At 42.2% G+C, this 25,937-nt stretch overlaps 1 protein-coding gene across 1 annotated transcript; it reads right to left on the bottom strand.

Moving 5' to 3' along the window:
• Positions 1 to 407: 407 nt before the first annotated feature.
• Akr1d1 (aldo-keto reductase family 1 member D1) lies at positions 408 to 21,956 on the bottom strand. Its single transcript, XM_048337953.1, has 9 exons — positions 21,849 to 21,956; positions 20,579 to 20,746; positions 16,441 to 16,557; positions 8,613 to 8,690; positions 6,440 to 6,562; positions 5,661 to 5,770; positions 3,721 to 3,886; positions 2,778 to 2,860; positions 408 to 570 (listed from the first exon to the last, which is right to left on the bottom strand). The coding sequence occupies exons 1-9, from the start codon at positions 21,939 to 21,941 to the stop codon at positions 528 to 530; spliced, it is 981 nt and encodes a 326-aa protein (XP_048193910.1). The 5' UTR covers positions 21,942 to 21,956; the 3' UTR covers positions 408 to 527.
• Positions 21,957 to 25,937: the final 3,981 nt, after the last annotated feature.

Here is a 25,937-nt window from a genome sequence, read left to right as displayed (position 1 = left end):
CCAATCGGTATGTGGTTAGCTCATGCCCTTAGGAGAGAATCCTTCCAGCTGAGTAAAAGTCGAAGGACACACATTGGAAGGAAACAAAGTCAATACGACACTGCTCCCTACTGGGTGTTTCATTCACTCTATCTTAGCACTTCCCTGCATTTCAGTCTCTCCCAAAGTACAACAAATCACTTCCTTGTTTACAATGCATATTTGGATCTTAACTTGGCTGTGCCTGTGTTAGCCAAGGTGCATGAATGTGTTGTCTCTTTATGTTGCCTTGGAAATATTTTCTAAAGTTTGAAACATAGAAAATATTGATCTGAAAAGTATTAGCAGAAAGTTACCAAAGAATTATTTATAGTTTTGGGGTTTGCACATAAATCCAAAGACTTCTTTCTTTTATTTAACATGCCAAGTCAAGACCATGGGGGTACTTCACTTCTCTGAGGAAAATAAACCCAGTTACTTTTCACGTCTGTGAGAACCACCCAAGGTCCACCTTTGAGAGAGAAAACTCTTGAGTAACTCTCCAGCTGTCAATATTCATCATGAAATGGATATTCAGGATGATCACTCCACCTGCCAAAACATTTTCCCAAAAGGAAAAACAGTTTACTCTCAAAGCTATAGGCATTACCCAAATTGGAGCTTTCCATCCCCCTTTTCCTTTTGTGTCTCTTCCATTCTGTTCTTCTTCCTAAACCAACACCCTGATCAGAGCTCTAGGAAGAATGTGAGCCTGTGGGTAGCAGGATATGGGAAGGCTGATCACCACCTCAAAAACATCTCACTCAGAACAGAGCTGCTGGAGCGGAGGGGGAAGCCCAGGCTCTTTAAGGATGCCTGCCTCTGTGCCTATGCTTGCATGCCAAGTATTATTTGTGATGATGATGAAGATCCTCTCCCCCTCTCTCTTTCTCTCTACCATTGAGATGACTTTAAAAAGTGGAAAGATTAATGCAGAATTATTAAGAAGTGAAAAATAAGCCAGGCTCTGGTGGCTCACGCCTGGAATCCTAGCCACCCAAGTGGCCGAGATATGAGGATCCTGGTTTGAAAACAGCCCAAGCAGAAAAGTCCATGAGACCCTTATCTCCAATTAACCACCAGAAAAGAAGTGTTGCTGAGGTTCAAGTGGTAGTGTGTTAGCCTTGAGCACAAAAGCTAAAAGACAATGTCCAGGCTTGGAGTTTAAGCCTAGGACGGGACTGAAAGAAAAGAAGAAGAAGAAGGAGAAGGAGAAGGAGAAGGAGAGGAGAAGGAGAAGGAGAAGGAGAAAGAGAAGGAGAAGGAGAAGGAGAAGAAGAAGAAGAAGAAGAAGAAGAAGAAGAAGAAGAAGAAGAAGAAGAAGAAGAAGAAGAAGAAGAAGAAGAAGAAGAAGAAGAAGAAGAAGAAGAAGAAGAAGAAGAAGAAGAAATGTGTGGATATGCAAATATAGTTATATATGTGTATACATAAACAAAATAATCATTTAATTTCAATTTTTGTGGTACTGAGGTTTGAACTCAGGGCCTTATACTTGCAAGGCAAGCACTCTACCAATTGAACTATACCACTAGCCCTTTTTTGTTTTAGCAATGTTTCAGATAAGGACCAGATATAACCACAATCCTCCTAATAATTGTGTGATAGATAGGATGCATCCATGCCTGGATTATTTGTTGAAATAGAGATTTCACTAACTTTCTTGCCTGATCTGACCTTGAGCCATGACCCTCCCAATCTTTACTTCCAGAATAGTAGTGATTACAGGCATGAACACCACACCTAGTTATTGTTTTTATTTTAAAAGTCCTACAATATTTAGAGAATAAAGAGAAAATTCAGTTTGGTGGCTGATAATGATAACACCTTGAATGAGTCTAAGGAATTCTGCATGAGAAATTCAGTAATAGATAGAGCTCGGTGTTATAAATATTACATGTAAGAGAGTATTCTGAAACTCTAGATTCTTGGTTCCCAGCCTGTTATTCTAATATCATTAATTTCTCTCAGAAAAAAAAAATTGCCAATCCTGGGGCTTGGAGTCAGGGCCTGAGACTGGCCCTGGCTTCTTTTTACCCAAGGCTAGCACTCTACCACTTGAGCCACAGCGCCACCTCTGGCTTATGTACATAAAGTGTGTGTGCGTATGTGTGTGTGTGTTGCTGAGGAATTGAACCCAAGGCTTCATATATATGAGGCAAGTACTCTACCACTAGGCCATTTTCCCAGCCAGAAAATTTTTTAAAAGGCTATAATTTGTGCATTACTTTGACTTTTTAAATAGGTGGTAAGGTTTGAACTTGGGGCCTGGGTACTGTCCCTGAGCTCTTTTGCTCAAAGCTAGAGCCCTACCACTTTACACCACAGTGCTACTTTCAGTTTTCTAGTGGTTAATTGGAGATAAGAGTGTCATGGACTTTTCTGCCTGGGTTGGCTAAAACCTCAATCCTCAGATCTCAGCCTCCTAAGTAGCTAGGATTACAGACTTGAGCCACTAGCACCTGGCTCTCCTTAGATTTTTTTAGAAAGCTGAAGTAACATGTTTTTTCATTATTTGTCTGTCTTTTAAAAAACATTCTATACATTATAAGCTAAGTTTCATCTAAGTCTTTAGCCTGTCATGCTGTAGCCTAAATTAGAAGAGTAATAACTGTAGGTCTGTAGGGAAGTTCTTGGAGCAGATGCATTTCACCCAGAGCATGCTACTTGTCCTTTACTTTGGGGTTTACATGGACACAGGTCAGGGTTCCTAGGGACAATAGCATGATGCAGTAACACATTAGCCATCCTACAGAACTTACATGAGCAGTTCCACAAAACGGACATTTTTATTCAAAGCTTCAATGTTCTTCATGTCTTGTTCAGTGAGGAAAAAGTCAAAGATCTGGAATGATAAAAAACAAGTGGCAGAATATGCTATAAATATGCTCTCCAAGAACCACTGGAGTTACGACACACACGAAAATAAAGGATGGTCTCAGCAGGGCCAAATTTACTTCTGTTCAGAAGGACTCACCAACAGACAAAAATCTGGCAAGCAAGCACACAGAGCAGGCAGACTGTGTCCTATTTATCCTGAACACAGCATGCCCCTCCCTCCACAGAGAGACTCAGAAACAAAGCGCTGGCCCTGAGTTCAAGCCCAAGAACGGGAGGGGGGGAAGAGAGGGAAAGAGAATGGACTCTTTCAATGGGGGGCTTGTGGTAAATGTCACCATTTACAGAGCAAGGTGGGAATACCTAGTGGAAAAAAATGAATGGATCTATGTTGGATCTCTCTCTCTCTCTCTCTCTCTCTCTCTCTCTCTCTCTCTCTCTCTCCCTCCCTGTCTCTCTCTTTCTCTCTCTTTTACTGGTACAGGGGCTTGAAATTAGGGCCTCAAGCTCTTGCTTGACTTCATTTGCCCAAGGCTGGTGCTCTGCCACTTAAGCTATACCTCTAGTGCTGGTTTTCTCCTAGTTAATTAGGGAAAAGAATCTCTTTCCTGCGCCAGTTGTCTTTGAATTGTCATTCTCAGATCTCAAACTCCTAGGATTGGATTTATTTTTTAAGGTTGGATTTTAATTTTTAAGATGGAAGCTTAGAGTTTGTTCGTTGTTGGGAGTTGTGGAGTAGGAAGGAATAACTGGTAATGTGGGAGAAATAGAGGTTATGAAATTATTAGGAGTTAGTGGTCACAATTTCTCTGGAAAGCAAAACAACAGCTATGGCCTTTGCTAAATTTCCCAGTGAAATTCTCTTACCTGAAAGTTTTCTTTGATCCTTTCAGGATTAAAGCTTTTAGGAATGACAACTACCCCTCTCTGGATGTTGAAGCGCAAAGCAATTTGAGCTGCTGTCTTATTGTACTTCTTCCCCAGTGAGTTTAGAAGTGTATCCTTTAACAATGGTGGACAGGATACATTTACCCTACAAGGAAAAAACCCAGAATGTATCATATTCAGATGGAGTGAGGAGAACCAGGATTGACCCATTCACCCTCCCTTCAATCCTTACTCATCCAGACACCCACCAGACAGTTATTAAGAATTCACTGAATGAAGAGTTGCTTCAGACATAATCTTTCCTCTCTCTCAAGAGCTGGGGGGGGGGGGGGGCTTGAACTTCAAGTCTGGGCACTGTTCCTGGGCTTTTGTTTTCAAGGCTAGTGCTCTACCAGTTGATCCGCAGCTCTACTTCTGGCTTTTTTTTTTTTTTTTTTGGCCAGTCCTGGGCCTTGGACTCAGGGCCTGAGCACTGTCCCTGGCTTCTTCCCGCTCAAGGCTAGCACTCTGCCACGTGAGCCACAGCGCCCCTTCTGGCCGTTTTCCATATATGTGGTACTGTGGAATCGAACCGAGAGCTTCATGTGTAGAAGGCAAGCACTCTTGCCACTAGGCCATATTCCCAGCCCCAACTTCTGGCTTTTTGATAAAGATAAGAGTCTCACAGATTTTCCCAGGTGGCCTTGAACCACTATCCTCACATCTCAGCTTCCTGAGTAGCTAGGGTTACAGGTGTGAGCCAGGGCCTGACATGAGCTGACTTATTTAGAGGGTAAATAGTATTTTTTCAATGAATCTTGCAGAGCAAACATGGGAGAGGCAGACATTATACTACAGGAAACAGATGACAAATCCTTGGAATTGGAGTAGAAAAAAATCCTACTTAACTGTGTGGAATATATCACAGAATTATCACAACAGAGATAAAAATTGTCAAAAAGAATTCAGAAACTATGTATGGGAACTGTTCTTCATATAATAGTTAAACTAAACATGTATTGGGTATTTTCTTACATTCAATGTAATCAGTACCTAAACACTTCAGGGAGGAAGGTACTATGAGCTATAACTTGACTTTATAGATAATGACTTGAAAGGGTTGTTAGTTTCTTTTTTATTTCTTAATTTTTTATTGTTTTTATAAAGGAAATGTAGAGAGGGCTTACAGTTATATAAATCAGGTAAAGAGCACATTTCTTTTGGACAATGTTACCCCTTCTCTTGCTCTCTCCCAGTTTTTCCCTCCCAGCCCTATCCACAAGTTTATAGTTCATTTTACACATAGTGTCCAATGAGTATCATTCCTGAATTTGTTTACCCTTTGTCCCTTCTTTTTTGTGCCTCCCCTTCTACTCCCAAAGACATACAAATGAACATACAGGATGAAAAGGAAAGAAAACAAAAACAGCAAGAAAGAAAAAATCCTCTTATTTTCATTTCCTGGAGTTCATTTTGATAAATATTATTTTGTATGACCAGAGGTACATAGGCATTGTGCATCTTTGTTCCTCTCCTAAGAGTGTCCTCCTTTGGTTTCACTGTGTGTGAAGGCCTAGAGATCTATAAAATTGATCACGTCCTGGTATTTTAGATCTAGCTTCTGCATAGGAAAGAAAACATGTGCCTTTTGTCTCTCTGAGTTTGGCTTATCTCACCTAACGTGGTATTCTAGGTTCACCCATTTCCCTACAAATGACATCCTATTATTCTTTCTAATGGCTGGGTAAAAATCCATTGCATATAGGAACCACATTTTTCAGATCCACTCATCTACTGTAGGGCATTCGGGCTGTTTCTACAGGGGTGTCAGTGTCTTAAGATTGCCCAGCCAAATAGAGTCGTTACAATCAAGCCGTTCCCATTGGCTGTATACTCCACACCAAAGGCAACGTCCTCAAGAGACATACCACATAACTTACCATGTTGGATCCCTACACGTCCCCAAAGGACTATATGCAACGATGACAATGTTGTGCTGTTGGCAAAACTTCCAGAGTTTTGGCTGGGTGAAATACGGGTGGCACTCCACCTGTGTGGTTGTGTTAGAGAGCAGAGCATAAAATTAGGGCTTTGTGGTTGGATTACATTTTACAAAGCTTTTCAAAATGTCTTCAATGAAGTCCATTTTAGTTAGATAATTTCCAGCAATAGACATTGCCCATAATATAATGCAATGTAATGCTAGCACTCTCCCTCCTGATCCAAACCTCCACCTCTAGAGAGGTTGCCTAGGAAATGTAAAGCTCTGAGGTCTTATTATTTTTATCTTTTTTTTTGTCAGTCCTGGGGCTTGAACTCAGGGCCTGAGCACTGTCCCTGGCTCCTGTTTTGCTCAAGGCTAGCACTCCGCCAACTTGAGCCACAGTGCCACTTCTGGTCTTTGGCTGCTTAATGGAGATAAAAGTCTCACAGCTGGCTTTGTACCATGATTCTCAGATCTCAGCCTGCTGAGTAGGTAGGATTACAGGTGGAAGCCACCAGTACCTGGCTTTTTTTTTTTTTTTTTTTTTAAGACACACACAAAAAAATAGAAGTTAAAAGATTGGTTCTGGGTCTTGATGAGATTTATATATGAAACCTCTGGGAGATTTTCTGTTCCACACCCAGGCTTCTTTGTGTTACTTAACCATGATGCTGAGTCTTCCCACCACCCCCGTATCCCCCCCCCCCGCCCCCCGTGGAAGCTTTGCTGCCATACCTGGTTGCTGACTGGCTTGTATTTGAGTCCTGGTTTGTTCAAGATGAGCTCTAGCTGCCTGCGGTTAAAATTGGAGACTCCAAGGGATTTCACCAAGCCAGCATCTTTACAAGCTTCCAAGGCCTGCACGGCAAACACCAACAATTCAAGAAAGAGGATTCTCAAGAAGCAAGAATGACTATCTATAGCCGGGCTAACAGCTCAAGCCTACAATCCTAACTACTTGGGAGACAGCAATTGGGGCATCATGGTTTAAGGTCAGACCACATATAAAAATCTTTGTCAGACTCCATCTCCACCAGTGTCTGAGCATGGTGGGATGTATTGGTGTTATCCCAGCTGCAGGGGAAGCATAATGGCTGGGCTCTGGGGCATGAGTCTGTCAACCCCAAGAATGCAGGAAAGCCTAAGTAGGCCCATCATAAAGTAAGGTTCTACCTCAAACAATTACAAATGCAAAAGTATCTAAGAAGTATGGTTCAAATAGTAAAGTGCCTGCCTAGCAAGAGAGAGAGGCCCTTAGTTCAATCTCTAGTATTACACACACACACACACACACACACACACACACACACACAGAATGTATGTAACAAATATATATTTTCTCAGTTTTGAATGTAAAACTCTCTCATAGATATATGTGTGAACATGCACACATATATAAAATTCAGTCTAGCTTGGCTTCTCAGTGATTTCAAGGACTATGCAAAAGAAAAGAAACCCCACAACAACCAACCAAATACCTCTTGATAATTTCTCTATCCATGGAAAAATTAATGGAAACTATTCTGCTTTATGAATTGTAGAGATATTTTACTTGATATGTTTGTGTTCAGAACTAGTGTATGGATTTCTGGAGAAGTGAATCTTTTATTTTTATGTATAGTCCTTTGTATCCCTAATAGTGCTTTTGATTTTTAAGTCTATGTTATCTGAGGTTTTAGAACTATGCCATCTTTTTCTGATGAATATTTGGTTGTAATGTTTTCCTCTTGATCTTTAAGGTCATTTTTCTTTTTTTTTTTTTATTAGTGTATCTTATTTGATCAAACTTTCCATTTCAACTGAAGACTGAACTCAGGGCCTTACTCTCAACCATCATTCTCATGGACATTGCTGCTTGGGCTGGCTTCAAACCTTGATCCTCCCATCTCAGCCTGCTGAGTCACTATGATGACAGTGAGTAAGCCATCAGCCCCGCCAGCACTTCCTGCAAGCTTACCATTGCACTGTGCCCTGATCTGATTCCTGAACACACCTAACACCCAGTCCTAAGTTTATGCAAGTAAGGAACACTCAGTGCTTGCCCGCCCCCCCCCCCCCGCCCCCACCTCAGGCCATGGTAGGAGAAGAACCCAGTCCCGCTGGTTCCCTACTCTGTGCTGGTTGCCCTCCACCCCCAGACAAAGCATGCTTTCCTCCTCGTAGTTTGAACCACCGGGAGCCCTCTTCCTCTCACGACACTGGGGAAGGGATCAGCAGCTTGCCTAGAAATGGAACTAGATGTACTCTTCGGTTTTTCAGGGATGGTTTTGTTTTCTGTTTGTTTTGCTTGGATACCACCTGACTGGTTTTTAAACTCCATTTTAAATTTGTTCAGTTTTTCTGGCCCATGCGTTTTTCCTCACTGCTGGGTGAGCAGGTGGCCTGTATATACTTCCTTTCTCCTTCCCCGCATCCCTCTTTCTTTCCCTTAGAATTTCTCTCTACCGTCAACAAAACTAGCAACTATTCAGCACTCAGAGAATGGAAATTGAATGTTACCTTAAGGTTACAAATACTTGAAAGAAAATCTGATAGGAACAATCAGATCATAGCTTAAAAATGTTACCTCTTCCTCCTTTTTTGGTAGCATGGGGATTTGAACTCAGGGTTACTTGAGCCACCTGGCTAGGCTCTTTTTGCTTTAGTTATTTTTTCTCATGTCTTCTCCCCCTCCCCCTCCCAGCCTCAGAGTATGAACCTCATACCTATGCCTCCTAAATTCCTGGCGGCATAGATACCTGCCTGACTTATTTGTTGGGGTAGAGTTTTGCTAACATTTCTCCCAGACTAGCCTCAAAAGGCAATAGTCTGTTTCTTGCTACAGGCAGCAAGGATTACAGGCATGAACTGAAGGCCCCACCAGATTAAGAAGGTCACATTTTTAATGTAAGAGGCCATGTGAACTTACCTCCCAAGTGGCACACAGATTTGATTCATGATATAACCATTTGCCATTTTCATCTTTTGGATAGATTTCATCTCCAGGCTGTTCAAAACATACACACACAAAATAAAATAAAATACTACTCATCTTGTGTCTTGGAATTAAAATTTAAAATTCTGAATTGTCAATGTACCCACATACTTTGACCTTAGGAAAGCAATTCAAGTTTACTTATTTATGTAATTCCATAATAAATATTATATGTGTTTTATATACACATAATAGCTATAACATTATGCACTATAGATACTATTACATCATTATATAATATAATGTTACTATTACTATATTGTTATATCTAGCACATATGATATTATTGTTAGCACATTGATATTATTTTGCACTGATATTATACATAATATTTTCTTCCCCAATGTGTGATTAAGAATTCTTTCATTTGCTCAACGTATGTGACACATTTCTGATCCTTTTGCCTGACATTCCTACTGAGTGGAGTGAATTTTCCTTGGTTGAATGACAGGTTATTAGTTGGAAGCTTTGGAGTCCTCTTTTTTTTTTTTTTTTTTTTGGCCAGTCGTGGGCCTTGGACTCAGGGCCTGAGCACTGTCCCTGGCTTCTTCCCGCTCAAGGCTAGCACTCTGCCATTTGAGCCACAGCGCCGCTTCTGGCCATTTTCTGTATATGTGGTGCTGGGGAATCGAACCTAGGGCCTCGTGTATCCGAGGCAGGCACTCTTGCCACTAGGCCATATCCCCAGCCCCTGGAGTCCTCTTTTAAGGACAGCATTACTCTTAAATGGAAGGAATAGCACTGGTGGTGACACACACCTGTAATCCCAGGTAACTCAGGAGGCAGACATAAAAGGATTGCAAATGTGGAAGCCTGCCCAGAAAAAGTTAGCACATCATTATCTCAGAATCAAAATACAGAAACAAACAAAAAAAAGAGCTGGGGTATTGCTCAAGGATCTAGAGCACGGGCCTGCTCACTTTGAGGTCAGCCCCAAACAAACACCCCCTACACCCACCAAGATAAAATAAATAAACATACATAGCAATCGAGAATTACAACTGTTAGTCTTAGGGGTTTTGAAAGTCTGTGTCTTTGAACCTTGATCGTATGAAGAATGTAAATAGAAATTCTTGATCTGCCTTCTTTAAAAGGAGTTCTGTAAAAGCGATTGCAAACCCACAGAAAAGTAAACTACTTTCTAACTTTAAATTCAAGTGCTCTCACATGTTTTAGACTCAAATCAAAATCTGCCATTCGAATAAAAGTCAACATTAACTGCTTAAGGAAGAACCAGGGCTCAGACTGTAATGCCTGGCAGTCTGGAACCAAGAAATTATGGCAGTCTATCATTGAGTTTGGCAGGGAATGCAGGAAAATGAGAATGGAATTGGTGGTAAAGGTGACCTGCCTCAAGAGACACTGTCACAAAAGAGGCTTCTTTCCCCATAAGAGAACATAGAAGAAGCCATCGGTGAAGATTGGACTCTCAACACATATTGCACGGAAAGGCACCTTGAACTTGGTTTTCTAGCCTCCAGAACAGAGTGAACAATCAGTGTCTGTTGTTCACCAGTTACTCAGTGTAACATATTTGTTATGGCCACTTGAATAAGACCCCTGCGCAGACCCACTTGGATACCAAGGCTCCTTTGGGGATACCACCGTGTTTCACACATTGATTCACATCCGTTGGTTAAAAGATAGACAGCCTGTTGATAACCATTTGTCTACTTCCTTAGGCTATGCCCAAGAATCTACATCCAGTAAGGGACTACCTTAAACAATAGTTGCAGAGGTATAAAAAGTATTCCTGTTCCTTGATGGAGGGATTCTGAGATGTGGCAAACTTTGGCCAGAGGTTCCTCTGATGTTGCGATAAAGTTGCTCTCTGTGGGAATGTTCTCTCTATTATGTATCTGTTTGGTGGCTTTTATTCCCAGGCCACATTTTCCTACTCTCCTACAAACCACTTCCTAATAAACCACTGCACGTGCATCTGCCTCATCTCAGGGTCCGCTTCTGGGAAGTTCAACTAAAGTTGCTACTGTAAAGGATGAGAGGAGATAGTGACCTGGCCTGAGGCACTATCAGGAGAGATGAAAAGAAGGGAATAGATTAATGTAGAAAGTAGGAGCAGAGCGCATGCCTCTCTGCACTGACTTGGGAATTAGGTGGCATGGCAGTGAAAGGCAGAGAGAAATCAAAGTATATCCTAGATTCTTCTTCTTTTTTTTTTTCCAGTTAAAAAATGTATTGTGGCCAGGTGCTGGTAGCTCAAGCCTGTCATCCTAGCTACTCAGGAGGCTGAGATCTGAGGATCACAGTTCAAAGCCAGCCTGGGCAGGAGAGTCCATGTGACTTTTATGTCCAATTATCCATCAGAGGGGCTAGGGATATGGCCTAGTGGCAAGAGAGCTTGCCTCGTATACATGAGGCCCTGGGTTCGATTCCCCAGCACCACATATACAGAAAATGGCCAGAAGTGGCACTGTGGCTCAAGTGGCAGAGTGCTAGCCTTGAGCAAAAAGGAAGCCAGGGACAGTGCTCAGGCCCTGAGTCCAAGGCCCAGGACTGGCCAAAACAAACAAACAATTATCCATCAGAAAACTAGAAGTGGATCAAATGGTAGAGTTCTAACCTTGAGCTGAAGAGGTCAGAGACCCAGAGTTCAAGCCCCATAACCGAAACAATAAAGTGTTATAAAGGTGATATACAGAGGCATTACAGTTACACAAATTACATTTCTTTTTGAGCAGTGTCACCCCCTCCCTTATATTCTCCCAGTTTTCCCCCTCCTGGCTCCCCTCCCCCCTAAGTGGTATAGTTCATTTCCAACATTGTATCCAGTGAGTGTCACTGCTGAATTGATTCACCCTTTGTCTCACGGCTTCTGTGCTTCCCCTTCCCCTCCCCAAATCCAATAACCTTATATACAAGACAAAGGGTACAGAAATCAAAAACAGTGACCAAAGGGAATAAAACAAAGGGGGTGAAAAAAACCCAGAACCTCAAATAGTACAATAAAAAAAACCTTCTTGTTTTTATTTCTTAGAGTTCGTCTTGAAAAGCATCATTTTATAGGATCATATGCACATAGCTATTGAGCCCTTGTGATCCTCTCCTAAGAATATCCTCCTTTGTTCTCACTGTGTGAATGTTTAGAATGCTGCTTGGCTAATCATGTCTAAGTGTAATTATTTGCCTTTAACTATTCTTTGGGTTTACTTATAGAGTTATAGGCACATTCTAAGTATTACAAATGAAGAAGCCACGCAGCCTAGACTCTTTGTATAGATGGTACTAATCAGTTCCTGAGACAGGGCTAAGAATAAAGAATATTGTCGTAGATATTTTTTTTTTTTAGGTAGTGCTAGGGATCCAACCCAGGGCCTTACACATGCTACCACAAGTACTCTCCCATGGAGCTTACCACAGGACCTGTTTTGACTTTGAAATGATTATCTGATATTCAAGGAGGTATCTAAGGAGGCAGTTGAACAGACAGAGATCTGGGGCTCAGAAAGAGGTCATGGTTGGACACTGTACTTGGGAAATCCAATATGTGAAACATTATTATGAGATGGACTCGTTTATCTGCTGCACTAACAAGTCTACAGGCTCCTTTGCTGGATGGTATTAAATCTGTGTGGTCCAGTAGAATCATGTATGGAGAGAGTGTGGCTAGTAAAACAAAAATATCAAGGGCAGAAGTACTAGGCACAACATGTGACAGGTGACAAAGCAGGAGTGGTCAAACAACCATGAGAGGGCGAGACCACAGATGGAAAATAAGGTTTAAGGAGGGGGGAATAGTCTGGGTGGAAAGGGATCCATTAGTATGAGCAAAATAGCACTGGATTTGTAGTAAGCGTGTTTCTGTTGACTTTGGCAAGGGGACTTTCTTCTTGGTGCTCGTTATGATTTGAAGGGGTCCCCAGGACCCATTTGGGTGTTGGAGATTGAATCCCCAGTGCCAGGTGGGGACTAGCAAGGAGGGTTTGTATGTGTAGATTATTGCCATTTTTGAAGGGGTCTACAGGAGTGGATTTGCTTTCTCAGCCCATTTCCAAGGGGTCAGAACCTTAGCTATGAACTCCTCCAGGGCTGTGATCCAATGAACTTCTGCTCATTATACATTCCTCAATCTCAGGCATTCTTTTCTATTAGCACAAAATCAACTGATAAAGGGAATGAAGCAATTCCACCAAGTCCCACTTTATTCTGAAACTTTTCCTAATTTTTCCCCCTCTTAACAATTTACCTTTTTAAAACCTTTTTCTTGACAAATAATACTTTTCCCATAGTTCTCTTTTCCAAAGATTCCCCCCTCCCCCGTTCCATTTCATCCAATCTAGATGAGAGCAAGAAACAAGTTTCTTTTCTTCCTGATATTATGGTTATTACCTGTGTTAATTACTCCTCTCTGATTCCTAAACTCTTAGACTTTGTCAATACTTATGGATTGAATGTCTATGCCAATCTCTCTTCCTATGTTTTGCTTTTTAAAATTTCTTCATTCTATCATAGTCTGCAGTGGCCTATGCCTCTTTCATGAACTGTTATGTAATATTTTCCTCTCAGGTTTTTGTTTGTCAATCTTTGACCCCCATTGGATACAGCTTTCCGCTGTGTCTACCAGTCCCTTTACCCCTGTGCACCTCCCTTCCTCTCTCCTCTGTTCCTCTCCCTCACGCCAGGCTACATTAGAGAAGGAATTTAGCCCTCTAAAAATCCACACTAAGGACTCACATGCTTCTTCATGTATCTTTTAGTATGTCATATAGGTTTCTGTTCTTTTTCTTTTTTCCAGTCCTGGGGCTTGGATTCAGGGCCTGAGCACTGTCCCTGATTTCTTTTTGCTCAAGGCTAGCACTCTACCACTTGAGCAACAGTGCCACTTGTGGCTTTTTCTGTTTATGTGGTGCTAAAGAATTGAACCCAGGGCCTCATGCATGCAAGGCAAGCACTCTACCACTAGGCCATCTTCCCAGCCCTCTGTTCTTTTTTAAAACCTTATATTTTGTTGTGCTGAAAGTATATCTACTTCTTGACAAAAAAAAATAAAGAAAGAACTGAAACCTTTTTATAAAAATAGAGGGTTTTTTTTTGTTTAAAAATCATGAGATTCAAAAACAATATGCCTTTACAGGAATACTGGTTTCTCAATTACAGATTCAGTTGGGAAGGAATGTCATGATTCTGTGTCATTGTTTTTGTTTTATTTTCTGGTAAAAGTTTTACTACCGATAGCCTTGAACATACCAAGAACACAAACAGCAATTCTTCACCTTCTCTAAAAGCAGTTTTGTACAAATTACTGCAACTGCAGAAAAGCAAACTTCACTTTCCAACTTTTAAATACAAGTTCTTCCCTCCATTTTAAGACTCAGATAGAAAATCTGCCGTTTGGACAAGTGTCAACATTAAATGAGTGACTACAAGGGCTCTGGCTGTAACATTCAAGAGCTTGGAACCAAGAAATCACTGCAGCCTATTGTGAGTCTTAGAAGGATGAGGGAGTAGAGTGGAGGAAAATGAAAATGAGTGCTACACTTAGAGTGTGTCTGTGAACCTATGTCTGGCCCCTGATCTGAGAGACTTTCAACATGAATAAACTAGCCTGTCATTGAGAACTTTCACTTTCTCTTTCTTGCAATGAAGTTGTTGAGGCCAATGGTTCCTTTCTGTTAAAAACTTTGTAACATTATCTGTAATTGATTATCTATACCAGGCAGAGTGTCAGTAGGAACTTTGCATACTAGTTTTAGTAACTCCTTACAACACCCTTCAAGTTATTGTCTCTCTTTTATTGGCAGTGGAATTCAAGTTCAGAAAGATCACAGTGTGTACTCTATTAAGTAACGAGGCTACACAAGAGTAACTTTGCTGTCTGTTCAACTCCCAAGGTCATATGCTTTCTTTCTTTTCTTTTTTGCCAGTCCTGGGGCTTAAACTCAAGGCCTGGGCACTGTCCCTGGCTTCGTTTTACTCAAATCTAGCACTCTACCACTTGAGCCAGAGTGCCACTTCTGGCTTTATCTGGTACTGAGCAATCGAACCCAGGGCTTCATGCATGCTAGGCAAGTACTCTACCACTAAGCCACATTCCCAGCCCCAAGGCCATATACTTTCTACTTCACCATAGTTAGTTGGTGTGGGAGAGAAGTTAGGGGTAACTTGACAATCCTGTCAGTGACAACCCTGTGAGAGTGCTCACAGAGGACAGGGATGGTATTCAAGCCAGGCGGCCTTACTCTGGATCCCATGGTTCTTACCATTTGTCAATTAGTGACATCTAATTAATGAGTACAGTGGAAATTTATTATTTTGGTTTCCGCTATCCCTATGGCTTCTTCTCTAGAAGAACTCACTTCATTTTGTTTAGCTGGATTGACTCAGTGTCCATTCTTGCCCACAGAAACCAATGGCCAAGGAACATGGCCCACAAGGATCCAAGCGAAACTAACCAGAAGAAAGCGTGGTCTCACAGTCCTTAAGTTCTCAACTTGAATTAGCAGTGGCTAATTGGCAAACTAATTTTTGCCATTTTTCCCATGACAAATAGGGATTTGGGGAGAATGTGGAGATGGAGAAAGGACCAGAATATAGGTACATGGTTTGAACAGTTGTATCTGAATTAGATACACGTTTGTAGTTCCTTTGTTTCTCTCCACTCCCCCTCCCCACCCAAGGTCAATTTGACTTGGATTTCTACATTTACAACAAGAATTCTGACTAATAACAGAGGTGCTGGTATATTCCAAGCAATGGACCTAAAATGCAGAATTGATTGGATCAGACTAAAATTTTAGGCAAGAAAGAGTCGTCTATCCCCAACGGAGAATTGGCAATTTCTGATATATACTAACACAGTATCTGCTAATTTTTTTCCTACCTGAACAATGAACAAACTAAAGCTAAGCTTCTGAGAATTATTAGGGAACCACTCTGGAATTTTGGCCTTTTTTTTCTTTTTTTTTTTTTTTAATTGTTTTGTCAGGTCCTGCAAGAAAGATAAATGTACTGTTGATATTAGGCTTTCTTCTTTAATCTTTCCCTCTCTCAATTATATTTTAAAGCAGTTGCTACTCTGCATTGTGTGTTTGGGGTATGATAAATTTACTGTGTGTCTATGAACTTCAAGAGATCAAGAAAATATCACACTAGAGTAATCAATAGCATCTGGATACTTTGGCCTTGGAGGTAGCTCCAAAAATCTGATCTTTCTTTAGGTTATCTCCTACTCAAGGGATAAAAGACAAGTATGTTTTCAGTTGTATCTGTTATTTTGCATTATGTTGCATGGTGGCATTTTTTTTTTTTTTTTTGGCCAGTCCTGGGCCTTGGACTCAGGGCCTGAGCACTGTCCCTGGCTTCTTCCCGCTCAAGGCTAGCACTCTGCCACTTGAGCGACAGCGCCGCTTCTGGCCGTTTTCTGTATATGTGGTGCTGGGAACCGAGGCAGGCACTCTTGCCACTAGGCTATATCCCCAGCCCCACATGGTGGCATTTTTATGAGTATGTAAAGAGAAGAAGGGTGTGTTTGGATTCTGGGCAATCAAAATGTGTTAAGTGACTAACTTGATGGGAAAATAAAAATGTAGTAGAATAGGAACTATATTGAATTAAGAATTGAGGCCCGAGTTGGTTTACAAAATCATTTGGGACACTGGCCAGACAAGGTCAGTTCTCTCTGATCTTTGGTAATGGCTAAGTAACATTCACTGAGTCACAGCATAGAATGGTATGCTTCCTGCCCATAGCTGTCAGGTCGTGGTCACTGGAGGGTAAGGCCTAACTGCTGGGCATCAGAGCTCACCTTAAAGGCCATGGGAATTTCAATGATGTACAGATCCACGTAATCCAGCTGGAGTACCTTGAGAGTCCTCTCCAGCGTTGGACGGACCATCTCTGGAACAAGATTTGTTGCCCATAGCTGGAAGAATCAAGAGGAATCGTTAATGAATGTCACATCCCCTATTCCCTGGGAAACACTCCTACACATTTCATTTTACCAACAATGAATCTGTACTGCAATGTCATCTAGTGTAGGAAGAGTTGATAGAACTCTTGAAACTGGAGAATGAATGTAGTTCAAGAGACTTGAAAATCTGACCACAGAGAACCAAATCCAATGACCAAGTCTTCTCTGCCTTGCACTGATTTCCTAACTGAGGTGTTCTGTGGCTGGCCCATGTTCCTGTCCTCACCAGATCCTTCAGCTGGTGATGGGTGGTACAGAAAGCTGGTTTAAAAACCTTGCACAGGGGCTGGGAATGTGGCCTAGTGGCAAGAGCCCTTGCCTCGTATACTTGAAGCCCTGGGTTCGATTCCCCAGCACCACATATATAGAAAATGGCCAGAAGTGGCGCTGTGGCTCAAGTGGCAGAGTGCTAGCCTTGAGCAAAAGGAAGCCAGGGACAGTGCTCAGGCCCTGCGTTCAAGGCCCAGGACTGGCCACAAAAAAAAAAACAAAAAAAAAAACCTTGCACAGATTTCAATTTCTTTTCCTGGCTCATTGCCTTCAGGTGATCTTTCTCAGACTCCATGTCCATCCTATCTATTTGTAGTAGGGATTCATTTCATCTACAAAGGGTTACATATTGAAAAATTAAGGCTTGATTGGCCCGCCATTTCTGGCTCTTCTAGTGTTAAATTGCTGCCATCTCTTCTGGGTGTGGGGGCGTGTGGGGTAGGTAGGAAATCTCTTCTATATTTCACTTTCCTTTTCTTTACTCGATGTTATATAATATTAGCTATGTGCAGTGTTTTCTGAGTGGTGACTCATTAATGATTGAGGAGGTGGTCAACACCATCATCCTCATTCTACAGAGAGGAAGACTGAGGTCCAAGAGCTGTGAAGCAACCCACAGCTGGCTGCTGCAGGTCTGGGATACACAGCTAGTGGTTGTAAGCGTTCTTTTGTATCATGCCCTGTGGAGCCCATATGTGGTGACTTGGGAGTGAGGGTCGGAGCAAGCGGCAAAGCCTGTGCACTGAGCCAGGAGCCGCAACAAAAACCCATGTTCCGGGGCTGGGGATATAGCCTAGTGGCAAGAGTGCTTGCCTTGTATACATGAGGCCCTGGGTTCAATTCCCCAGTACCACATATACAGAAAACGACCAGAAGGGGCGCTGTGGCTCAAGTGGCAGAGTGCTAGCCTTGAGCAAAAAAGAAGCCAGAGACAGTGCTCAGGCCCTGAGTCCAAGCCCCAGGACTGGCAAAAACAAAAACAAAAACAAAAACAAACCCATGTTCCTGGAGCAATAGCTGTTGTCCATCACTGAACTCAGCTACATGCACACTTCTCAGACAAACTCAAGGATTCTAAAGGATAATGCGACCACATTTTTCCTGCGTGTGTGTGTGTGTGTGTGTGTGTGTGTGTGTGTGTGTGTGTGTACTGGGGATCAAATCCCTGGCCTCGTCTGTCATGGAGCTTTGTCCAGTCCACTTCTTTTACTATTTTGTATATATATATATATATATATATATATATACACATAATTTTGTTTTAGTTTTTTCTCTCTGTTTATGTGGTGCTGAGGAATCGAACCCAGGGCTTCATGCATGCTAGGCAAGTGCTCTACCACTAAGCCACATTCCCAGACACACACACACACACACACACACACACACACACACACATAAAATTATCTTTAAGTAGTTGTACAAAAGGGTTTCAGCTCACCATGTCAGTTTATGAGCACAATGCATCTTGATCAGTGTCACCCCTTCCTTCCTTCTCTCCCTCATCTATCAGGACCCCCAGATCCTTAAAATTACCTGGTTCCATTTTCATGTATGTACACTGAATATTATGATTATATGTGCCCACCCTTCCTCTCTCCATTTCTCTATCATTCCTCCCCTTGACTCTTTCCTTTTTGATAACACATGTTCATATGTTAACTAGCATTTGCATAAGAAATTATTCTAGCTTAGGTTAAGCTAAAGGCTTATACAATGTCCCCCTAAAGCCCATACAACTAACTTTCAGATTTGTGATCTTGCTTTTCTAAAATTTATTCATTTTCTCTTATTTTAAAAAACTCCATTGGTTTGAAAGCTGGATCCCATTTCTGAGTTTGTTGAAATTATTCAATTACCTCTTTTAATCCTCCTTCCCTCTTCCATATCAATACTCTGCTTATTGCTTTTCTCAAACTTGTATATTATCCAACAGTAAAAGAATGTTCAAGATTTTGTTTTGTATGATTTCAGTGTCATCTGACATTTACCTTAAAAAGGAATCTGCTTTTGTTAAATACAGTATAGTTCACCCCTCAGTGTCTAAGAATGCAGAAATCCCTTACACAACACCTCACAGTATTTACACATCAACTTGTATATTTTAAGTCATCTCTAAATTACTTCGGCTATCAAATACCATGCAAATGCCATGTAAATTATTGCTATGCTATCTAGTGTAGGGGAAAAGTGACAAGTAAATAGTTTGCATACGTTCAGTATATATATATATATATGTATATATATATATTTCTTTTCTGAATTTTTCTTTTTGTAGTTTGCTGAATCCAAAAATTCAGAAGCCATGGACACAGAGGGGACTGTTTTGTCACCACAAGAGGGCAACTAGCGGGACACTAATGGCTCATGCCTGTAATCCTAACTATTGAAGAGGCTGAGATCTGAGGACGGCAGTTCAAAGGCAGCCCAGGCAAGGAAGTCCAACAAACTACTCAGATAAACCCAGATGTAGCATTGCTTAAATGGTAAAGCACTACCCTTGAGCAACAGAAGCTCAGGGACAATGCCCTTGCCCTGAACTCCACCTCCAGGACTGGGAAAAAAAAAAGAGTGTGATTATATGTGCATATTCACACAGATGGAAGGTGAATCATCGAGTGAGTTTTGTTTGAGAGATTAAGAAATAGAATCTTGCCTGCACAGGACTCTGAGTATCACCGCACACAGAGGACATATACTCTTGATTTGCATGTTCCTTGGTTGGTTCTATAGTCACTATCTAGAAATATATTCTTAATAACAATGAAAATGAAATCCCATCGACAACTTGCCTCTCCCCCCTCACCGTTCTGTTTTTCAAGAGTGTCCCTCCATGACGTGTTTAGCTGTCCTTCACTCATCCTTCCTTACAGACTGTGTTGCATGTATTGCAGTTCACAGTGCCCATCCTACTGGGCCTGAGGTTTGTTCCTAGTTTTGAGGTCTCATAAACAGTGCTACTCTGGATCTCTGAATTAATGACAGTCATCAGAGAATACAAATGCTCGCTGGTACATGTACCATTGTTAGGTTATGAAGTGGGCATATTATCAGTTTTACATGGGTGAACCTTTGGAAACATTGTACTGAGTGATAGAAGGTAGATGAAAAAGGTCCGTTGTATGATTTTATGAAATGGAATGAAATATCAAGAACAGGAAAATGGCAGAGAGTAGATCAGCAGTTGTCAGTGACTGGGCAGTAGAAATGAGTAGAAAGGATTGCTGTTGGACATGGGGGTTCTTTATGGAATGATAAAAGTATTATGAAATTAGACCATCCCGATGGTTGCACAGCTAAAATCTTGACTTAAAAGTGGCAGGTGATTTTGACCTCCATTTAAAAAGTACCACTATATGGACATACAGAAGACTATTCTTTTAAAGAGAGAGCTTCAGCAAATGCTTATATAATAGAAACCACTTCTGTCTTTCCTACCGTGTCCCAGTTTTCCTAGTACATAGATTTAGCAGTATTCCAATTAATATGCCTTGAAATCGATGCCCATGTATGAAGCAAAAGCTTCGCTCTCATCATTAGCAGGCTAATAGACGTTCAGGTTCTTAGCAACACTGAGAATTTGAGTGTTGAGAAGGGGAAAAATGAGGTGGCTTCCTCCTCTTGGCAGACCTCACATCATGTAGCAGAGAGAAACAGAAAGGGTGCCATGGATATAAGGAGACAGAGGGCAAAGTTCAGATCTCACCTTTCCGCAGTAGAAAATGTCCTCCCTCTTCACTTTTCCTTCGGCTATCTTGGCTCTGATGGCATTGCCCACCTCATGCTCGTTTTGGTAGATGTAGGCCCCATCGATGTGACGGTACCCAGCATCGATGGCAGCCTTCACTGATGCTTCACAGGTCCCCTTGGGGGTCTAGTGACCCGGAGGATGGGGTTGAGAGGGAGAGAAAGGAGCCTTTGAATTATCATTCATCAGAACATTTTGCATGTGTTATAGCAAAGGCAACAATTCCTAATTCCATGCTATTGTGATTTAAAAGCCTTAGGTGGAGACAGAAGAAACAGATCCCCTAGAGAGCACTTCTCCTCTGGGGGAATAAATCCACTAGCCCCAGGTTTAGCTTTCTAGCTTTAGAAATGTGACTGGAGGCCAAGCATAGGGTCTCATATCTGGAATCTCAGCTACTTGGGAAAGAGAGGTCAAGAAGATCACTGTGTGAGGACAGCCCAGAGGAAAAAGTCAGTAAGATTCTCATTTCGGCCAGTGATCTGGGCATTTGTGCTTGCAATCCCAACCATGAGCGACATATGTGAGTTATCTTGCAAAAACACAGATTCAGAGAGGCTTTTCCCTTTCCGCTAAAGACCAGGTGATTTTTCCGTGCAGTCTCTACTCTTTCATATGGTATCCAGGGCCCTTACTGATCCATTTCAGAACCCATTGCCACCACTTCTAACATCAGCTCCACATGGGAGCTTAGCCTTAGCTCTCCTCATATACATCCTACATCTTTAACCCTCCAGATTTGGGGAACAGAAAATAAACACCAAATCTCCTTAAGCCATAAACTAATCTTTAACCACAAACTGATCAAATGTAACCTTTGGATCGTATAGAGTTAGGCAAATAGTTGTTCTTAGGAGTTTACCTTTCTTACTATGAAAGAAAAACCAGTGTGATCCATTCAAAATGAATTATAGACCTAGGAAGAATAAGGTGCCCTTGTAAATAAATGAGAAATTTAATTTAACTGAAAAAAAATTAATTATAGATTATGCTTTAGGTAAGTGTGTGAAAGAAAAAAACAGAGAAAATGTGAGAAAGAGAAAATGAGAGAAAGAAAATGAGAAACAGAGAAAATGAGAGAGGAAAAATGAGAAAGAGAAAATGAGAGAATGAGAGAGAAAATGATAAACAAGAGAATGAAAGAGAAACTGAAAGAGAGAAAAAGAGACAGAGAAAACAAGAGACAAAAATGACCAAAACCAAACCAGAAAATGAGAGAGAAACTTACCTTTGCAGGATCTGAAAAGGTGCCCAGCCCGATGATGGGAATGCTGTTCCCATCACTTAAAGGAATGCGGTGACTCTTTGCACTGAGGTCCATCTTGCAGTGAGAGAAAATCTGAAGTCCCACTGTTCTAGCAGTGACCCAGAACACCACAGTTGGCAAAGGTGTTCTCCGGCATATTTTATTAAAGGAAGGAGGGGAGTTGGGAGGAGCATGGGGAGGGAGGAGAGATGAACAAATCTATTTCTCAATCTGTTTTTTTCTTTTCCAGTATGTTCTGAAATCCTTAGCATGGTTGTCCTTTGAACTTCATTAGAGGCAGGTAAACAACATAATCTACCATTAGCTTTAGCTCCATTTCCTGCAAAGAAAAGATTGCAAATGTGAAGGGAAACTCATTCAGCTTTTTAGGATGCTTTTGTCAGTAACATAGCATAACACATCTTTTTTTTTTTTTTGGCCAGTCCTGGGCCTTGGACTCAGGGCCTGAGCACTGTCCCTGGCTTCTTCTTGCTCCTAGCACTCTGCCACTTGAGCCACAGTGCCACTTCTGGCCGTTTTCTATATATGTGGTGCTGGAGAATAGAACCCAGGGCTTCATGTATACAAGTCAAGCACTCTTGCCACTAGGCCATATTCCCAGCCCACATAACATATCTTAATGTGTCATCAACTATAAAACAGTTCACAGTTCTGAAACCTCTAGCATGGGAGAAAGAGAGAAAAAAAAGAGAGAGAGACAGAGAGAGAAAAAGAGAGAGAGAGAGAGCAGGGAAGGGGGAGGTCTCTTCTAAGATCCTTGTGATGATCTAACCTTCAGGTCTTCATTTAACCTAATCACCTCTTCAAACACAGTAGTCCCCTGTTCTTTCTGTCTGTGGGAATGCATTCCAAGGACCCCACAGAAGCCTGAAACTGTGGGTAGTGCCAAGCCTTACATATACTGTAGAAACCCAAGCACTGGCCACAGTCAGGCTGACATGTAAGAGTGATTACAAAGTGAGTAATGGGTGTTCTATTTATTACTCAGTTTCCCGTCAACCATGACTTGCTGTTTCCAATACAGTGAGATGCATTATCATTTAAGGAGTAAAACTTCCTGATGGCTCACAGTTACAGATATTTGGGTTCAAGGTCACTTGCCTTGGTCCTGTGGCACACAGTATGTCATGGCAGGAACTGATATCAGGATACCGGGTCTAAGGAACATCACCTTCCTCTCAAAGCCATCTGGGGCCTTGCTGGGTGGAGGGGATTTTTCACACAGCTCCAAAAAGCCTAGAAATGAGATAGGCATTTACTGAATTGCAGATGTCAGGTTATTTAACCCTAGGAAAGCTTTGCTACAGAGAATGCTTGCCCTTAAGTATTTCCTGCTATAGATGGCTTTTTGGGGGCTTGGGTCTCCACCCCAAACATGTGGTTTTTGTCTTTAAAAGCTTTGTGCAAGCTTGATTCTGGGCTACAAGTCTTTGAGATAGGAGTCCACCTGCAGTCGCCAGCTTTCTAATAAAGACTCAATCCGACCCCTCAAATGTGGTTTCTCTGTCTCTCACGAATGAGTTCCTGTGTAGCAGAACAATGTTGTCCTGTTCATCTCAAGGTGGCTACAGATCAAAGGGAGAGAGAATTCCAATAACTCCTTTCTCTAGGCCCCATGTCTTAAAGGTTCCACCAGCTCCCAACAGCACCCCGCTGAGGACCAGGCCTTTAACTCAAAAACCACTTAAGCACCAAACTATAGTGCTCTGTCCCTGGACACCCAAGGTTCATGTCCGTATCACAATACAACATGGATTTACTCCTTCTCCAAGAGCTCCCAAAATCGGAACGGTTCCAACATTATCCAAAAGTCCAAGTCTAAAGTCTCCGAGGTTTGAAGCAAACTCAAGTATAACCCCCTACAAAAGTGGGGGAAAAAAGCGCGTAAGTTACATATTTCCACAGTGCCAAGGAACCATGGAACCATTCCTATTCCACGAGGGGAGATTAGGAAACCAGACCAAACCAAGACTGTACGTCCTGCCATCTCATGGTGGTGTGATGTGGGACTCCATGGTTACAGTCCTGCAGAAAACAGGATGGACCTAGACTATCTTAATCTAAGAACAACAGCCTTCAGGCTGAGCAATACTTCTGATCCATTCCCCTTTGAGTGTACTGTGAAAACAGGGAAGACTTTCCATTTTCTTTATGCAAACAACCGCCATCTGTCAGCATATCATGGAGGCAAAATGAATACTACTTTATTTGTGCCCAGAAACAACTTCACTGGCAAATATCTCCAGTTCTGTCAGAAATACCAGGCCCATAAACTTATCACACACACTGGACCGTGGCTCGATCAAATGATATAAAGTCATGTAACGTATGTCCCATTGGAATGTCGGTAACTACATACCAACTCCAGGCACAGGCTGACTGGTCATCAGGGCATTTATACGCATCAAGGATCAAAAGGTGCTAAACTTTTCAGTCTGTCCCTAGGGCTCCCTCATTTTGGACCTATGATCCATTCAAGTAGCTGATCCCATCAGCCCAGACTTGGCTCCTTGCCAAAACTCAACTCGGCCTCAAATCAGCTCTGTACTGTTAAAGCACTAGGCCTGGGAGACAGCCTTTGAACATTCTCTTTGGAACTAAGTTTTTTAGGTTATCTGGCCACTTACAATGACCCTCTTTCTCATTGGTTCTCTGCTCTTGCCTTAGGCAAGGCCTCCTTAATCCCTGCTTTCATCCCTTCCTAGCCTTCTTGTAACTTCTGTATTATTGTAACATCTGAGAGTTTGCATGAACAACTAAGATTGGAATAAAGAATCGATGTTAGTAAAGGCTTAGGCTATTGAGTGGCCTTAGAAGCAAACTGACACCGTTATACAAGAACTCATTTGCGAGAAACAGAGAAGCCACATTTTTTTTTAAATTGCCAGTCTTGGGGCTTGAACTCAGGGCCTGGGCAGGGTCCCTGAGCTTCTTTGCTCAAGGCTAGCACTCTACCACTTGAGCCACATTACCACTTCCGGCTTTTTCTGTGTATGTGGTACTGAAGACTTGAACCCAGGGCTTCATGCATGCTAGGCACGCACTCTACCACTAAGCCAGATTCCCAGCCCAAAAGCCACATTTTGAGAGGTCAATTTGGGAGTCTGTATTGGAAAGACTGCAGATAGACTCTTGTCTCACAGACCTGTGGCCTAGAATCAAGCTTGCACCAAGCTTTTAAAGACAAAAACCATGTGCTTGGGGTGGGGGGACAGTCAGGGAGCGTGTTCTCTGGGGCATGACATCTGCACGTTCTCTGCCGCGGATCTCTCCCAGCTCTCCCACAGCTACGCATCTGCAATTCAGAGAAAGGCTTGTCTCACCTCTAGGCTTTTGGGAGCTGGGTGGAAATCCCCCATCACCCAGCTAGGTGCCAGTATGGCTACGAGGACAGGGTGTGATGCTGAGACCCAATATCCTTATGTTAATACCAACACTATTAATTGACCTTTATTCAATACATTCTGACATAGTGGAAAAACACCAGTCTGGGGCTGTGTTTCTGATGTAGCTTGCTGCTGACAAGCCCACACGCCATTCTGTCAGGCTGCTCTGCATGCTGTCTTCAGTTTTCCTGGTCAGGAATCCCCTGTTCCTGGCAGGCCTGACTTCCGGTGTCCCCATCACAGCCCGTGACCCCTTCACAGACTTCCTGAAGAGCCCCAACGCCACGGCGCACTGCCTGCCCAGCTTCGCGGGCTTTCTTTTGAAATCTTAGTGGAACACCCCCATGGCCCATAACTCTTGCATTTTGTGAGCATGCAAAAACTATCGAGTATGAACAAATACAGCTGTGGTGCTCACTAGACACTATGTCGAAAAATGAACTGTACAACTTGTGGGTGAGGATGGGAGGGAAAAACTGGGAGAGAGTAAGGAAAGGGGTGACACCATCCAAAAAGAAATATACTCATTCCCTGACTTATGTAACTGCAACCCCTCTGTACATCACCTTTACAATACCAATTAAAATAAACTACCCTTGCCCTAGGGATAATGTCCAGGGCTGTTGAAAGCAAGCTGTTCTTGGGTTCACTTGAACCAGGGTTC

This window comes from Perognathus longimembris, chromosome 2 (genome assembly GCF_023159225.1).
Source record: "Perognathus longimembris pacificus isolate PPM17 chromosome 2, ASM2315922v1, whole genome shotgun sequence".
In the NCBI taxonomy this organism is placed as follows: Eukaryota; Metazoa; Chordata; class Mammalia; order Rodentia; family Heteromyidae; genus Perognathus; species Perognathus longimembris.
This window is presented reverse-complemented; position numbering and strand designations above follow the sequence as displayed.

Bases quoted from the DNA above. Each gene is read 5' to 3' on its own strand.
- Akr1d1 (XM_048337953.1), bottom strand. From the start codon at position 21,941: ATGGACCTCAGTGCAAAGAGTCACCGCATTCCTTTAAGTGATGGGAAC. The intron at 6,563-8,612 runs GTAAGTTCACAT...TTTGCCGTGCAG, and splicing joins ATCTGTGTGCCACTTGGGAG to GCCTTGGAAGCTTGTAAAGA. The intron at 3,887-5,660 runs GTAAGTTATGTG...TTTTCCTTGTAG, and splicing joins ACGTGTAGGGATCCAACATG to GGTAAATGTATCCTGTCCAC.